This window comes from Xiphophorus maculatus, chromosome 1, assembly GCF_002775205.1.
Source record: "Xiphophorus maculatus strain JP 163 A chromosome 1, X_maculatus-5.0-male, whole genome shotgun sequence".
NCBI lineage: Eukaryota > Metazoa > Chordata > Actinopteri > Cyprinodontiformes > Poeciliidae > Xiphophorus > Xiphophorus maculatus.
The window spans coordinates 28,998,265-29,014,867 of NC_036443.1; the positions used below are offsets into that span (position 1 = coordinate 28,998,265).

At 37.4% G+C, this 16,603-nt stretch overlaps 1 protein-coding gene across 1 annotated transcript; it reads left to right on the forward strand.

Annotated features, from left to right (window-relative positions):
* The first annotated feature begins 285 nt into the window (after positions 1–285).
* pip4k2c (phosphatidylinositol-5-phosphate 4-kinase type 2 gamma) lies at positions 286–12,699 on the forward strand. The gene is made up of 10 exons (XM_005801903.3): positions 286–743; positions 3,463–3,560; positions 3,645–3,741; positions 3,835–3,984; positions 8,308–8,454; positions 8,688–8,726; positions 9,102–9,215; positions 10,276–10,540; positions 11,473–11,576; positions 11,976–12,699. Exons 1-10 carry the CDS (start codon positions 582–584, stop codon positions 12,054–12,056), a joined length of 1,257 nt encoding a protein of 418 aa, XP_005801960.1. The 5' UTR covers positions 286–581; the 3' UTR covers positions 12,057–12,699.
* Positions 12,700–16,603: the final 3,904 nt, after the last annotated feature.

The following is a 16,603-nucleotide window of genomic DNA, read 5'->3' on the forward strand; positions in this document are numbered from 1 at the left end:
AATTATGACTTTGAAAATGGAAATTATGATGTTGAAACTTGAAATTAAATCCAAAAACGATGACAAGATCTCAAAATTCTGGTTTTGTATGTCATAGTCATGACTTCAAGTGGCAGTAATGGACTTCCATAAATTTCGGTGAAATAACCAAAAACTAAACAGACAAAAAAAAAAATTTGTAAGTCCCCGCCCACATTTTGGTCACCTGACTCCAAAAGATAGATTTTGATTGGTCCCTGACAGCTGTCAATCATACACTCACTGCTCGGTCAACTGAAAATAACGCGGTTGAGCTCGAGGTGGCAGTGGTGGACTGTGAACTGTCAGTGAGGTTAAGAAAACATTTCTGTTGTGGTAATGGGAGACTGAGTACTGATTCATGTCGATAGTTTAAACGTTAAACTGAACCCTGGAAGAAGCCGCGTCGGTTAGAGCGCTCAGAGCTTAGGCGCGTGAACTTTAGCTGTCACAGTCAGCGGCGCGTGAAGGAGCCGTTAAACCATCATCAGGAAGAAAAAGACGCGTCACCGCCCGCTCGGCGCTCTCTCTCGGCAGGGGACGACAGAACACGGTCCGCGGCCATGGCTGCCCTCGGTAACTCGGGGACTGTTACGTCCAGTCCGATGGTGGTCCTGGCGCCCAAGACGAAGACGAAGAAGAAGCACTTTGTTCAGCAGAAGGTGAAGGTGTTTCGAGCCAGCGAGCCCATCGTGAGCGTGTTCATCTGGGGCGTGAATCACTCGGTGAGTCGGTGGAAGCTAACGTTTCACTACATGCTAATCACCTCAGTTGGAATGTGCTAACTCGGTGTAGCTTCGGTGTTAGCATTAGAAACAACCCCACTCTTTTATAGCGTTTTGGAGACATGACAGCAGAATCTGTGACATGACAGATTGGAAACTTGGACATCTTTAAAAGAATTAATAACTAACATGTCTTTATGGCACAAAGGGAGTGATCTGATCTGTGGGTTCTTATTTTAGTTTACACAGGCGCTTATGGGACTTAGAATGTGTTTATTTTGAACTTAGCATTAAGTTACAGTTTAAATACCATAAATTATTCCTTTTATTTTGTTAAAATATGTATTTTAGGAGTAGGCTTAATAATTTCACATTTATCATCAGATCTCTCGCTTGGCAGTTTGAAAAATGTCAACATGTTAACTATTTCTTAACAAAACTATTTATTGTAAATGTATACAACTAACTTGTCTGTGACGCAATAAATAGTCCAACTCCTAAAAAATATTTAATTTTACAGCTTTTTACGGGTCACTGCTCCTGGTCTCAACACTTCCCCTACTAAAGCAAAGTTGTTTATTCATGAGGTTGATCATTGTGTTTTTTTACTTTATGGACAGAGCTTTTATGTTTTTAGACTTTGAAGCTCTTCTGTAGGGCTACACTGTGTTGGAAAAGCTTGATACTGCAGTGTTATTGTTAATATCATATAAAATGTAACTAAAAACACATTCTTCCCACTTGGCCTTTTCTTTCCTATTGTAACAATACTTGATGAAAGAAATTCTTTTTAAGTTCCATGGAAAAACGATTGCTACTACTGAAGCGCTTTTTTTGTTGTGTTTTTTTCTGTTAAAATTTGTTGTTGCCAGTACGACAGGAACATTTCACTAGGTTGGAGCACAGATCCAATGTCAAAGGTCGACCTACATTTTTCAAACGTTTCCCTGGATCAGCAAACTTAAATTAAAACATTCTCCAGAAATGAAATGAAAAATGTTGAGGAGGTAATGTCACCATTTGAATCAGCTGTGTAAGAACAGGGACACATGTGAAGCATGTAGGACACTGGCCCCTGAGGACTGGAGTTGGACACTCCTGCTCTTGTCTTATCCTCTTCAGCTCAATCATGCTAAACTCTGGGTTAAAGTCTCAGAGTTTAGCTAATTCTAACTGTTTTTATGGGAATTTTGGAGCCTAAGATGCTACTATTTGCTGCAGTTCTTACTGATTATTCTCTTCACAAAGTGGTTGGGATGTCAATGAAGGTTTTTATTAAATTTGTAGGACAATGTGTCCATAATGTAAGTACTTATGGGATGCTATATTTTTAGTAGCAGTGATACTAAAGCTCACAGAGAGTGTTGGAGAGTTTATGATTATAGAAACAAAGGAAAACGGTGAAATTAGCATCAAAATACTTTTGTAATAAGATGTTTGGATGACCTTGTGTAGCTCTAGTCCTTGTCTAGCATAGTGACTACAAGGTTAAATTGAAGGGATTGTTCCACATTTATTTTCATTAAACTTGGGTTTTGTTTTGGAAAATTTAATGTAAGATGCAGCAGGATATTTTTTTACACATCTTCACAGTGTTGCCAGTAAATATCACTATTACTGTATCATATATGTTTGTGATTTTTTTCAATGTAATTTCATAAATGTCTGTAACATTTTAACACTTGAGGAGAAAAACAACAACTTTTAAAAAAGTGTTTGTGGAAATTGATGTAAGTAAAAAAGCACTTAGTTATCATCATAATAATAAGAAAAAATATCGCTGATAGGGGAATTTATACTTTTTTACCATTTATTTACTGAGGTATCTGCTGTTTTTATACTTCTGCAAACTGCGATTTTCTGTTAAAGATGTTTCCAGACTGCAGATGCTTTCACAACTGTCTACAAAGATACTTGACATCCTGTGTAAATATCAAACGCAGCTTTCTTAAAGAGTTACCATATATGGAATGCATTTTCCTGTACTTGTTTTTACTATTGAATTATCATTATGACGACACGCCTATGCTTAGAAGTGAATAAATATTGAAGGGTTGCAAGACCCCGTTGGAGTTGGCCTGTTGGAGTTAGCTCGTCTAACGTAGCTAAGTCTGACAGGCTTCTCCCCTTGCTGCAGACAAGCCTTTGTGTCCTTGTGATTCTTTCAGAGTTTATTTGAAGAATAAACCTAACAGCTGATACTTGTAATTATTTTGTGGAAATTCAATACTGGATTTTAAAAAAACAAGCTGCTAAAATTTGCATTAAAATGACTACCTATATTTCAGAAGATTTGTTGTTTCTGCACCATTTCTGCCAAATATCAAAAGCCACAGTGAAAGGTCCAAAGACCCTTAGAGCTAGCCTGAGCTAAAAAATATTAGAATAACCTAATTTTCCAACTCCGGTCCTTAAGGGTCGGTATCCTGCAGGGTTTTCTTGTGTCCTTGTTCCAACACATCGTTTTAAATGGCTAAATTACCTCTTCAATATATATTTTACCAATAAAACTCTCTCTCACCCAACATCCTACACAATTAAAAACAATACAAATCACATGTACTTGTTTTTTAAGAAGCTTTTGCATTGGAAACTAAAATTTTTCTATCCTATTGCTGCTTGTGCCTCTGTATCTATGGCCTGATGGAGGCATTTTTCTTCAAGAATCATTAGATGTTGTGCAATCCCAAACCTTTATATATGTCTGTCCTTTGTGTAGATCAATGATCTCAGCCAGGTTCCTGTTCCTGTCATGCTCCTGCCTGATGACTTCAAAGCTAACACTAAGGTCAAAGTCAACAATCACCTCTTCAACAAGTGAGACACTCACTCTTATACTTTTCATAAGGACCATCAGGCGGATTAATGTTATAATATTTCCACCTCCTCTCCTTTCATCAGAGAAAACCTTCCCGGACATTTTAAGTTTAAAGAATACTGTCCTCAGGTCTTCCGAAATTTAAGAGAACGTTTTGGTATTGAGGATCTGGACTATCAGGTGAGAATGTTTTAATCTTTTATTATTATTCCCATACAAAACATTAAATGTCCTCATTTTCTGACTTTGTGCTGTTTGTCGTTTTCTCCTCAGGTGTCCTTAACCCGCAGCCCCCCGGTGAGAAGTGCAGATGATCAGGGAGAGAGTCTCCTCCTCAACTCCTACGATCGAACTCTTGTCATCAAGCAGATCTCCAGCGAAGACGTTGCAGACATGCACAACATTCTGTCAGAGTATCACCAGGTAACTGAAGCACTTAAATACCTCCTACCTTCTATCAGGTGCATTTTCATTTTTCATTTTATTTTTTATTTCATTCACTCAAAAATAAATATAAATAGTTAATGTGACAAAAGAAACAATGAATGGAAAGGAGCAGAAAGAAGTATAAACTTGCAATATCTGCCTCTATTTGCATAAAAAGAAAATTAAGTACTCAGGTCAGAAAACTATTCCAGATAAGTACAAATAAACAAAAAAAATCTTTTAAATGCAGAAAAATAGATTGTTCTATAAACTGACCCCTTTAATTGCAATTAAAATCCGTATTTCCATTATTGCTGTTCTGAATTGATTTAATTTTCTTCTAAGGTGTATATTAATTTTTTTTAAACATTAATTTGCATACTGAAGTAATGGAATGATTTATGAAACAAAACAATATGCTTAGTTGCAGCTAAGCTAGGTCATCCGTTACACAGCTGCTACATTCAAGACGCCATACTCAGTGTGAATAACTGGTTGTCATGGTCCGCCGTGCCGGGCGGATGGGTCTCTGTGATGCTGCTGCTTCACAGAGCAGCGGCATCTGCCACAGATTATTATTACAGCATGTCATTATAATAATAACCTGCTGTGATTGGTTTATCTGTAGAGGGATTATCAGTTGATGTCACGCTACGTCAGTACCCACCGTACTGATCATCACTATTTAAGCTGTTTACAATTCTGCTAATAAAATTATTTACACCTCGCACAGCCAGCAAGATGGATATGGGTAACCATGGCAACCAGTGGCAGTTTCAGTTCAGACACCAAATGTACCTCAGTGGAAATCATTTTAGAACTAAAGCAGAAGTTATCATCTTCAGTCTTGGGGTTCAGCCAATCAGTGGCAGGGGAAATTTATGCCGCTTCTGGATTGGCTGCTTTGCAGACATCAGCCAATGATGGCATGTCAAGTTGTATCACTTTTGGTATCTCAGCTTTTCTGCATTTTTGTTTGAATATTTTATAAATGCACTGCAGAAAAATAATCATAAAATAATCTGGATATACAGTATGTTCTTCTTAAATAACTCTGACTAAAATTGAACAAGTCAATGTTACTCAGTTAATTTAATAAAATTAAAAAAATTCTCAGGCAGGAAATTTGCATATTTGCTTTTTTCAAAGTAAGGCTAGCTAAATAGGTTTTACAGTGTGTTAGCTGAGCTCTGGCCTAGAGGGAATGTAGATTATAAAGTTTCTCGGCCCTGATGCTTTAAACGCCAATAAAACATCCGGCAAGTTTTAGAAACATCTCATGACATTGAAATTAGTGAAACTACAGAGTTTGGCAGTCTGACCTCTTTTGCTGTTAACCTTTGACCTCAGCAGTTATGTAGAGAACCCTTTTACTTTCTAAAAAATAACTTTCTTAGGTTCTCCTTGTTTTTACAAGCAATTCTAGGCAGATCATAAAAACCACGGCAGTTGATTGCAGTGCGTCTGAACGCTTCACACCATCCCTGGGCTGCAGACGCCACATCTGTCATCTGTCGCCTCCCCCTGGGAGTGTGCTGCATGCTGCAGGAGGTTTTTTCCAGTGAGAGTCAGTGAGGCCTGCTGAGCCGATGTGGGACCAGCTGTGGTTCAACCTACAAATCAGATTTAGAATTGGTCGTTAAAAATGTCTGCTGAGAGTAAACGTGCAAAATCTGCCTCCTCCCCGTAATTAGGAGTCTTTGTTTATGTGTCTGAGCATAAGTAAGCACTCAGGAATGCTGTTTTTATTGCTCTGGGTGATTGCAGAAGTTGGTAATCTAGTAAGTGTGTGCTGATGCCTCTTTTTTTTTTTTTTTTTTCTTCTCCGAAGAGTTTTTGCGACGCTAGTGGCTCGTATTTTTTCTACAGTAGGCAGACAGGAAGGAGGATGAGGAGAGGGTGGAAGATATGCAGTAAAGGTTGTCGGGACCGGGAGTCAAACCCGCGACGTCCACGTCGAGGACTAAGGCCTCCAAACGTGGGGTGTGCTAACCCCCTGCGCCACCACAGCACGCCCCCTGATGCCTCTTTTTAAGGAAAACAAAAAGTAATTTAATGGAAAATCCTCCAAAGGCTCAGAAAGCAGAGTGTAGCTGCAGCCATCCATATATTTGGATCAGAATTTCTTTGCGTTATCTTTGTGGTTTTTTTGTCTTTGTTTGTTTTCTTTATTTTTTTTTTTGGAAAGAGTTTATTGGGTCAATTGGCTTAACCAGTCTTTCTTTCTCTGTTTTACTCTTCTCTCTTTTTCCTTGTTTCTTTTTTGTTTATCAGCTTCTTTTGTTTTTTCTTTGTTCCTTGTCCGTTTCTTTTGTCTGCTTTTTGTGCTTTTTTCAGATGAAATATCTTTACAGACAAACTAACATAAATTAACAGCTGAAATAACTTTTGTCATTTTATCTCGCTCTTTTTTATTTAGTTTTTTTTTTACTTGAATTGTGCAATATTTTTACTTAATTTTTGAATTTATAAACCATTTCACAAAATTTACATGCTTTTTAGAGTGCATGGCTGCTTTAAATTACATTTTCCTCCTTTTTTTTTTTTCACTCTTCCTATACATTTGTTGCATGTCTACCTAATAGAATGTTTATTTGTGCATGTCAACCTAAATAGAATCATTTATAGATGCTGCTGCATATTATTGCTGTGAAAATGTAGATGTCTACATTGTTAGATATTGTGTCAGACTTTTAAAGTTGGATTTGAATCTCCTCTTCAGGCTGAATGTTGTGGCTTTGTGTCACTAGACCAGCAACAAATACTCTTCTGTGCGATTGTTGGTATTTTGAAAATATTCAAATGTTCATCTATTTTTAAGTCGGAGGGAAATGAGCAAGGTTTCCCTCTTTGCTCTCTGTTTGTTGCAGATTTTTGAGACCTGCAGATCTTTTAAGTCAGGCTATGAAGTGGAACCAGTTGAATCTGACTTTTGGGCCTTTTGTTTTGTTGGAGAATGAGGATGTTGGCATTCACAACAAACTTCCTTGGGGAAACGGAAACAATGTGTAGATATCATTGTTGTGTGTGGAACTACTGAGACTCCCTTGTGCATCATCCAAACTACCATTTTCTCCCACAGTCAAACCAATTATGGACTGTTTTATTGTTTTCATTTTTATTTTACCCTCTGATTTGTATGAATCTTGGTTTACTACTGCTACAACTGTTAGGGTGCGTTCACACCAGCCCTGTTTAATCTACTTTAATGAAACTCCAGTTCGTTTGCCTAGAAAGTCCGGTTTATTTTGAGAAGGTGTGAATGTGCAATCAAACCAAAAAATTTAACTCTGGTTCGCCTATAAACCTCAGTCTGGGTTCGGCTGAAGTGAACTCTGATACGGTTTGAGTGTACATGTGAACGCCAAGCAGACCGTTGCAAAAGCAGGAAGTAGACTGTAGCGCAGGGCATTCTGGGTACATACAACCAAAACAAACACAGGAGTAGCGCTAATGGGAGACCTGGCTCAGTTTTTACTAAAGATGAAAGAGAAATTTTGCAACTGCTAAAGTCTGACGCCGCTCCATTTTTCTAGAAGGAAGTTGTGCTCAGTGTCTTCTTCAGATGTTTTTGTCGCTTCCTTCAGTGGTTCTTGGTGCAGCGCCCCCACAGGCAAGGAGGGGAAAAGTTTTTCAAAGGGTTCAGTTTGTTTGACACAGCAGTGTGAAAGAGAACCACATCAGCTGAAAATGTAGCAAATGTTGCAATTTTAGAGACATTTCCCATCTTCTGATGTAGCTAAAACTGAAGTTACCCAAGCATGAGGTACGTTTTGCAGTAGGAGGGACTGGTGCACTTCAACAAATGGACAAAGAATATCATTTGGAAACATTGATGCAACAACAATTACTTGATTTATACTGATAAATGCCCATCGGGGGACTTGCACTGCAAATAAGCTAAGACTGTAAATGTTATTGTTTATACTTACCATGCAAATAAACAATAAGTGGGCGGAGCTAGAAAAATCAATCAGGAGGAATGGAACAGAATTCTAGCAAACTGTATTGAGATGCTTTTCAAATACATTTATAAAATATTCAGTTCTATCAAATATAAAGGAAATGCTTTGTGAATAAATTTGTAAATTTAAAAAGTTGGAAAAATTCTGCAGAGTGATTTCTATCATCCTAACCAGTCTTTATTTTGTTCTGCATTTGCCAATTCAGTTAGAATAACATTTTATGCTCAAGATCTTCCCGATTTTGCCTCCATTTTTAAATCCTTTTTCTTCTGTGTGTGTAATGAGAGCTGAATCAGGTAAAGTGACTTAAATCTGCATGCACATGGTTTAAAATGGCTGCTTTTTCTGCCTTTAGCACATCGTAAAGTGCCACGGCAGCACGCTGCTGCCCCAGTTCCTGGGAATGTACCGGGTGAGCGTCGACAGCGAGGAGGCGTACCTCATCGTCATGAGGAACATGTTCAGTCATAGGCTGGTGGTTCACAGGAAGTATGACCTGAAGGTAAGGAGGAACCACCGGGCGTTGGCTCAAACTGTACCGGTTCATAAAGTAAAGAGGAAGTCAGAAAAAAACACAAACTTTTCTGTTGATTTAACAAAGGGTTTAAACAAATAATATAAAGACATTCTGCTGTCTCAAATACTCTGCCTAAAGGTATTGCATGTCATTGACTAAAGAAATTAAAAATAAATGGCTAAAATGTCATTTTCATAACAGAAAACTGTTGTTTACAGGGCTCTCTGGTTGATCGTGAAGCAAGTGACAAAGAAAGGGTAAGCATATCTTTTTAGCATCGATTCATGCTAAAGTTATCAAAATCAAATCAAATTTTATTTGTATAGCACATTTCAGCAGCAAGGCATTTCAAAGTGCTTTACATCATATCAAACACAGAAACACAAAGCAACATGGAATCAACAATCAAAACATGACATTAAGTCAGGTTCCATCAATAAATTTGTAATTGATTACGTTTCAAATACAATCCTAAACAGGTGGGTTTTTAGTCGAGTTTGCATCCATAAAAGGTTTACCTGTTACACTCCTACTGTGTTATATGGAACAAAATACTTATTGCTATTTTTATTCCCACTCACTCACATACACGTTATGTATAAAATGTCTGAACTGTGTTGTTTGATGCGAAGGAAAAAGAGCTTCCAACCTTTAAGGACATGGACTTCAGGAACAACCTGCAGAAGGTTTACGTTACAGACGAGGAGAAGGAGAAGTTCATGGAGAAACTCAACAAAGATGTTGAGGTGAGCGTTTAAAAGCCGATAATTATCTCCACTTTACAGAAGGAGGAGGGAAAAAACTGAAGCTGCACCGCCGCTTTACAGGATCAAGATGTCAGATCTGAAACTCTATCTACTAAACGGAGAAATGTGGATCTTACTAAACTAATGAATCAGTCAAATTTTATTTACATACAAATTTTTATGGAGAAAAATGTCAAAGAAAACAGTTTTACAAAGTAAAACGATCAACAATCATGACTGATAACATGGTAAACATTGTGGAACTAGAATAAAAAGATGTAAGCAAACAAAAAAAACACACAAATCATAATCCTATCATGTCAGAAATGCTCTTAATTATATGATAAATTAAAAACATAAAACTGTCATTTGATTTTTGGAATAATACAGAAGATTTTATTTAAAAGGTTAATAATCTTAATTTTAAGAGGTGTGTCTGAGTGACATGGTTTTGTATACGTGAAGAAATGTTTTACCCAATAGGAGAATTCAACTGCTTTGCCACTATCTGACCTACAGATGGCAGCACTGAGACAGTTTTAGGCAAAATAATGAGGAACAAATAAAATTCACACAAAAGTCTCTTAATTAGCACAGAAACATAAACATGGAGCCCTAAATTTTATTAGGTAGTTTATTTAATTTGATTTAAGGACTTCTCTAACAAAATAAATGCCATAGAACAAACCACTGATGACCTTACTGTTCTATACATGAGATTTTTAAAATAATGTATAAACGTAAGAGCAGATTTGTGAATTTCATTAAAGATTTGGAAACGATTTATAAATATTAAGATTTTAATGTCGATGTTGATACATTTCTGTGGTTAGTTGGTAAAATTTTACTGTTTCTGAAAACTGTTGGCTTCACTTTATTTATATCTTTTATATTTAATTTTAGAAATTACATTAGCTTCCTGTCCCAGTGACTCTGATATCAATTAGTGATGCCTTGATCCCGATCCAATACCAAAACTGCCTGTTTCTGCTTTTATTTCCCTTCCTTCATGTTTTATTTTAAATCCTCTGAGCAAACAGTTTTATTTCCTCTCTTCCAGTTCCTGGTGAAGCTGAAGATCATGGACTACAGCCTGTTGCTCGGAATCCATGACATCGGCCGAGCCGAGCGGGAGGAGGAGGAGAGCGGGGAGGTGTCCAACGAGGAGGAAGCCGAGTCGGAGAACGGGCTGGCTCCGGGCCCCGCTGTAGGTTCCTACGGAACGTCTCCTGAAGGGATCGCTGGTTACATGTCGTCCTGCAAGCCTCTGGGGCCGGGCGAGTTCGACCCCTACGTGGATGTTTACGCACTCCGGAGCTGCCCAGGTGAAAAATTTGGCGTGTTAACTGCAGGTTTAGATGGAGTAAGCTTTAGTTGAGTCTTTAATGCAATAAACAAGGGCTGAAATGATTAATCAAATTCATTGTGATTAATTGATATAATCGTTAGCTAATATTCTAATCGACTAATCGTTAAGTGAAGTATAGAGTCTTAAAATCCCGTTATACTTAAAGAACAACTATTCAGAGCAATAATTAAGCCAAAACTGTATAAAATATATTGCATTTAAACCAAAAAAAACTTTGCTTTTCAAAAATGTTCTTCTCCGAACTCATGTGGCAAGTCTGAAGAACTTAAAATATTAGCAGAACTGCCTATTTTTTTTATCGGATTAATTGCTAGAATAATCTATAGATAGATTAATTGATTAGTTGTGGCTCTATAATAAACCCACAATTTTTGGTTCCTTTTCCTTGATCATAACCGTCCTTGAGCTTCAGCATCTACGTCTCTAATGTCTGAATCCTGTAGGTCTGTACTTAATGATTATCTTAGTAATTGATTATTCTTATGATTAATTGGTTAATCAGATAAAAATTGGACACATTCTACAGATTTTCTTTTAACCAGCGAGGCCTTTTTTTAAACAATGTTAGAAATACATTAAAAGATGCAAGCAAACTAGGTGAAGCTAAAACTTGATTCCATTTGAAGAGTTTTGGGTATAATTAAATATGCAGAATGCAATATATATATATAATAACCAAGTCAAAAATGATCAGTTTTGACTTGGTTATTGCTGAGTGTGTTCTTTCAGCAAATGGTCTTGTTCTGATCCTACTCCAATTAATGATTAATCGATTACTAAATTACTAGGCGATTATTTCCATAATTGATTAATCACGATGAATCATTTGAGCCCTTAAATCAGAAGTGAACTTCCACCCAGCTGACTTTTCCTGTGTTTTAACCTCAGGTGCCCCGCAGAGGGAGGTCTACTTCATGGGCCTGATAGACGTTCTCACACAATACGACACCAAGAAGAAAGCCGCTCACGCCGCAAAAACGGTCAAACACGGGGTGAGTCAGTCCTTCTCTTCCACATCAAGTTCATACGGGTCCTTGAAATCCCTGAAAATGCTTGAATTCGTAATATATAATTGATTAAGATACAAAATATCACACAATCTTTATTTCAAGGTTATTGAAATTTGGGGATTTTAAAATTAAATTAGTGTTTTATGACATTTTTTCTCCTAGAGAATGTAGAATAGCATGAAAAAACATTATTAATAACAATAATAAATTATATTGCATAATTGTCTTCTTCTTGGTTCATTTGGATTATGTTTATCTCTCCTAAGTATGGTCCTGGAAACTTACCTTGAAAATGCCTGAAAAGTGCTTGAATTTTGCTGTGAGAAAAGCATACGACCCGTTCTCTTCGCTCTGATTCTGACCCGTTTATGTCCGCCGCAGGCCGGGGCTGAAATCTCCACGGTCCATCCTGAGCAGTACGCTAAACGCTTTCGGGACTTCATCTCGAAGATTTTCGCGTAAGCCTCCGCCTGCGGACGCTGCCAGAAGTCATTCCAGCCTTCAACTGTAGATCAACACTAGTATGCACACATGGATCAATATTTAAATTAGGTGGCGAGTCAAAACTTGTAGCATTATGATGCATATATTTATTTTGAAGATATATGTATATATATATATTTCTTTAGGTATTGAACACTGTTGGGAACAGTAGTGTGTGTGGGGAATGGGAGCACTTTTGATCATGAACTGATGGGGGTTTTATTTTTGATTTTTGTTTTTTTTCATTTTGGTTTTCAAACATTAAACTACCGTATTTTCCAGATCATAGAGCCCACCTCACTATAAGCCGCATTTACAAAGTTTTTTTTTTAAAAACTGGAAACGTACATATATAAGCCGCACTGACTATAAGCCGCTGGTATCTCTGCCGCTCTCGGTTTTCCACAAGAACGCAGCAGAGGGCAGCGTCCTGAATACATCTGCTATTAAGGACGCAGCCCTGCATCTCCAATGCCGAACCATGGATTCGTTCATGCCGAGCTTAATACGTGCAGCGGCTATCGATCTGTACTGCCAGATCAAAAGCCTTCAACTTAAAAGCTGCATCAAATGAACATCTTCGTTTCCATGATGAGGGGGTATGAGTTTGAAAACATTTCTCTGTCATATCTGCTGCTAGCATGTACTTGTTCTAAATAAAAATTAGCGATTTCTTCTTTGATTTCCAATTTTGACTTCCAATGATTCGCTTCCTGCTAAAGAGCCCCCTGGTGGTTGAAGAAAAATCCACAGAAAAGCCTCACCGGGCTATAAGTTGCATGGTTCAAAGTGTGGGAAAAAAGTAGCGGCGTATAGTCCGAAAAATACGGTAAATAAATAATGTTATGATAAATAGTCAATGCACAATAATTATTTAGATTAGCTTTTTATAAAAGGAACACCTCTGGTTTGGAGTCTGGCTGGATGTTCTCTTTTGCTTCGTTTCCACTGAGCGGTATGGTGATAATATCCAAAATATCAATATTAGATTTGGTATCAATAATACCTAACCTTAACCTTGCAATCAAGGTTTGGATTGCAACAATGTTATCCCAGGAGTTCCAGGATGTTTGGCTTTGCTGCTGTATTCGTTGTACAATGGCTGCTGGAAAAGACAAGTGTTTTGTTGTTTACTTATCCAGAAGCCACTAGTTGCATTCTTGTTGTTTGTGCAGGAGGCTCCACCTCTGCCTTTCAAAGATGTATGGTTGTATAACTGTGCATCTGTTTTCAGCCATTTTCAGCTCATTCTGACTAAAATTGTGTTATCTAAAATGATGTGTAAAACAAATGCAATGTAACATCCACCCTAGCATGTTCAGTGAAACTTAATACAACTGTGGAATGATTCAATTTGCATTTACAACAAAAACAGACGAACTGCTCAGTCGAAACGAAGCGCTACCTTGTGTGAAGTACGATCAATCGCTCGTGGTTGAATCTTGAAGGATTTCTGACAGCTGAGCCAAACATGAAGCTTAAAAACAGAAGCACAAGAGCGTCTTTGTTCCCAGTAACGTCTCAAACCTCCAATCTCGCCATATTTTAACTGAAAACAGACGCCAAAACAAAAATTACCTGTAAGAGTCAAAGATACTCAGAACTGGTTAATTATGGACAGAGCTGAGCTGTTTGCTGCTTCCAATCTTTATGCTAAACTAAACATTTACGATTAGTTTGTGGAAACACAAGCAGTTTCCCAGAATTATTCCCTAAATCTTTAAATGAATAATAGATTGTCATTTAGAATAAAGCAGCTTTTAGTAAACATTAATCCATAGAAGCAGGTATTTGTAGTTCTTAGTGCCAAAAACTTTATCACAGCAGATATTTATATTTTGCCAATTAATCTGACCTTTTTTTATTTTGTTTTAAGGGGGGGTTGCATTTTTTAGCTAAATTTGTAGCATATTGTCAGAGATTGATGGAAACTAAGCAATCATATCTAAGCCTGTGAACATGTCTTCCAGCCGTTTCAGCGTCCGAACTAATGAGGAGCTCGTTTGTAAGGAGACGGGTCCAGATTCTGGGCTGCCTGGTCTCCATCCTGGTTCTAATTGAACAGTGTGGTGGTTTGTGCATTTAAGTGGCAAATGTGTGTTTTATTATTATTATGATTTAAGGTTAAAATTAGGTGATACTTTCTGGAGTCACGCTACATTTTATCAGCTTGGCCTTAACACAGTGAGGTTTCTGAGCTTTCCTGGCAGCAGGTGAGGCAGAATGAATGCAGATACTTCGTCTGTACGATGCCTCGTCTAAACATTAGCTGCACATGATGTATTTTTTGCAAATTAGCTTTTGGACCAAATTATATTTTACAAAGATTGGAACGTATTTCCATGGAAAATGTGTGCGAGCGCTTGATGACTGGTGAAAATGAGTATTGGATCTGCCGGTGGTTTTTAGAGTCCGGATCGACTTCGTGTGACACTTTCGTCTTAGAAATACCTCAAGTTTTTAAATGTCCAGAGGAGGAACGCTGTTGATTTTTGTTGTAGTTGTAAAACATTTCCTCTGACATCATTCCTCTTATGCAATGAATCATCTGTTCAACATGATTTTCACTTCTTCCTTTTGTGTCTGGATAATGTGTTTTTCATGTACTTTGTAAACTAAAGTAAAAATGTGCAAGTGTCGGCTTTTACATGTAACAAAACTATTTTTAGGGGGCAACGTATTAAACTTGTAAACTTTGTTTTTGCTTTTATTTTGACACTAAAAACTGTCAGTTTTGTGTGAAGCATATGGAGTGATTTTATTTTATATTTTCTTTGAATTTAAGGAGAAATAAACATTTTGTTCTGATATCAATATGCTTGAATGTACAGTTGGTATCTAAACTTCCAGCAGACCAAAATTTATGCAAGGAAGCAGCTGATTTCAGCTTTTCACAGCTGAAATTAGTTTGTTTTTCTGCATGTTTCAGATGTTACAATAGGATATTTACAGTCCGTAACCACTAGATGGCGGTGTAACCTGTACACAGAACCCTTATGATCCCAATTTTTCCTCTTAAATAATAGAAAGGTAAATTCATGATCTCTCAAAACTGAAAACACTCACAGGTGGAAAATGTAATTGGTAAGCAATGTTTAATATTTTGCATATTTATGGAACTGTAAAAAAAAGCCACTTTAGGTTTATCAGGTAATTAAAAATTATTTCAAGATGTTGAAATTAAATACAGAAGATGAGTATTTGATCCTCCTTTTGTTTTCCTCTTCTCCTCTTCTGTTTTCGTGTCAAACAGAAGAGGTAAGCAGCCTGTCATTAACTTTAGCTATAAAAATTAAGGTCTGACGTTTCTGTAATCTTATACGAAGACATTCATTTATGGAAATATGGTGAGCTGCCTTAACGGTTTGCTAATTATTAATCTACATTACTTGTTTTTTTTGTTACATAAAACTATGCCTAGAACAGTTTGATTAATCAATTACGAAAATAATCGTCAACTTATTTAACGATCAACAGGCTGTACGGACTCTAAAACATGCAGTTTACTGTTTTAGAATATACAAGATATTCAGAGAAGTAACAGTGACTCTTGAGAAGTGGGACAAAATGGGTTTAAATTCAATGTTCGGAGATTAATCTCAAAATTTTAGTTATCAAATTTTTGTCAAATTCAGAAATTTCCTTTTGTTCCAACCCAACAACATTTCTTTAGCTTAATCTCAATTTGGGTTTTTCTAGCAAATTTTTGTCTGCAAACTCAGACGTTTTTTTTTTCTGGAAAATTTTTGAAACCATCCTCAAAATTTGTTTTTCAAGCAAATCTTAATCTTTTCAAACTCAGAAATGTCCTTATTTTACTAGCAATTCTTTTTACATTAATGTGAAAATGTGAGTTTTTATTCTAACAAATTTTTGTCCTTTCAAATTTAGAAATGTAGTTGACTTTTTTTTCTAAAAAAAAAAAAAAAAAAAAAAAGCATTATCAAACCCAAAAAGGCTTAGCCACATTTGTTCCGAAAACAGTGGAAAATCACTATAACAGTGCTGTTATTCTTCTAAAGTAGCCCAGAAGCTGCAATTTAATGCATTTTGTTGCTCCTTTCTCCGAATCCCCGTCCAGAAATAATTATTCTGTGATCTCTTTGGCGCCCTCTGTAGCCGGGCGCCCCCCGGACAGTTTCGTGGTTTTCTCCCAAACCTCTTCAGCGAGGTTTGCCGGGATATGTCAGTTTCTGCTGACCGCTTCCTTCCAGTTTCATCAGAAGAGAGCAGATCTGCTGACAGGTTCCTACTTGTTGCACCAAAAGGCCGAGTGGAGTTGCTCAATGGCCTCCGGGCAGGATGACAGAGGAACAGACGCAGAAGGGCGCTTGGCGGGGTCAAGTCAGCTGCTGATCTGCGGGATCCAGTGAGAACACCAGGGAGTCTCGTCCCCGTTAATCAGGCTGGGACTCGGCCAACACAAATGTTTCTGCGTTATCTCCATGGGATGCTGAGCTCAGCGGTTCCACCTCCGCTCAGTCAGGAGGAGCTGCTCCACCGTCTTCAATCAGAGGAGAAACTAC

Coding starts and splice junctions, on each gene's coding strand:
- pip4k2c (XM_005801903.3), top strand. CDS start 582: ATGGCTGCCCTCGGTAACTCGGGGACTGTTACGTCCAGTCCGATGGTG. Junction 744..3,462: donor TCTGGGGCGTGAATCACTCG/GTGAGTCGGTGG, acceptor TCCTTTGTGTAG/ATCAATGATCTCAGCCAGGT. Junction 8,455..8,687: donor ACAGGAAGTATGACCTGAAG/GTAAGGAGGAAC, acceptor TGTTGTTTACAG/GGCTCTCTGGTTGATCGTGA.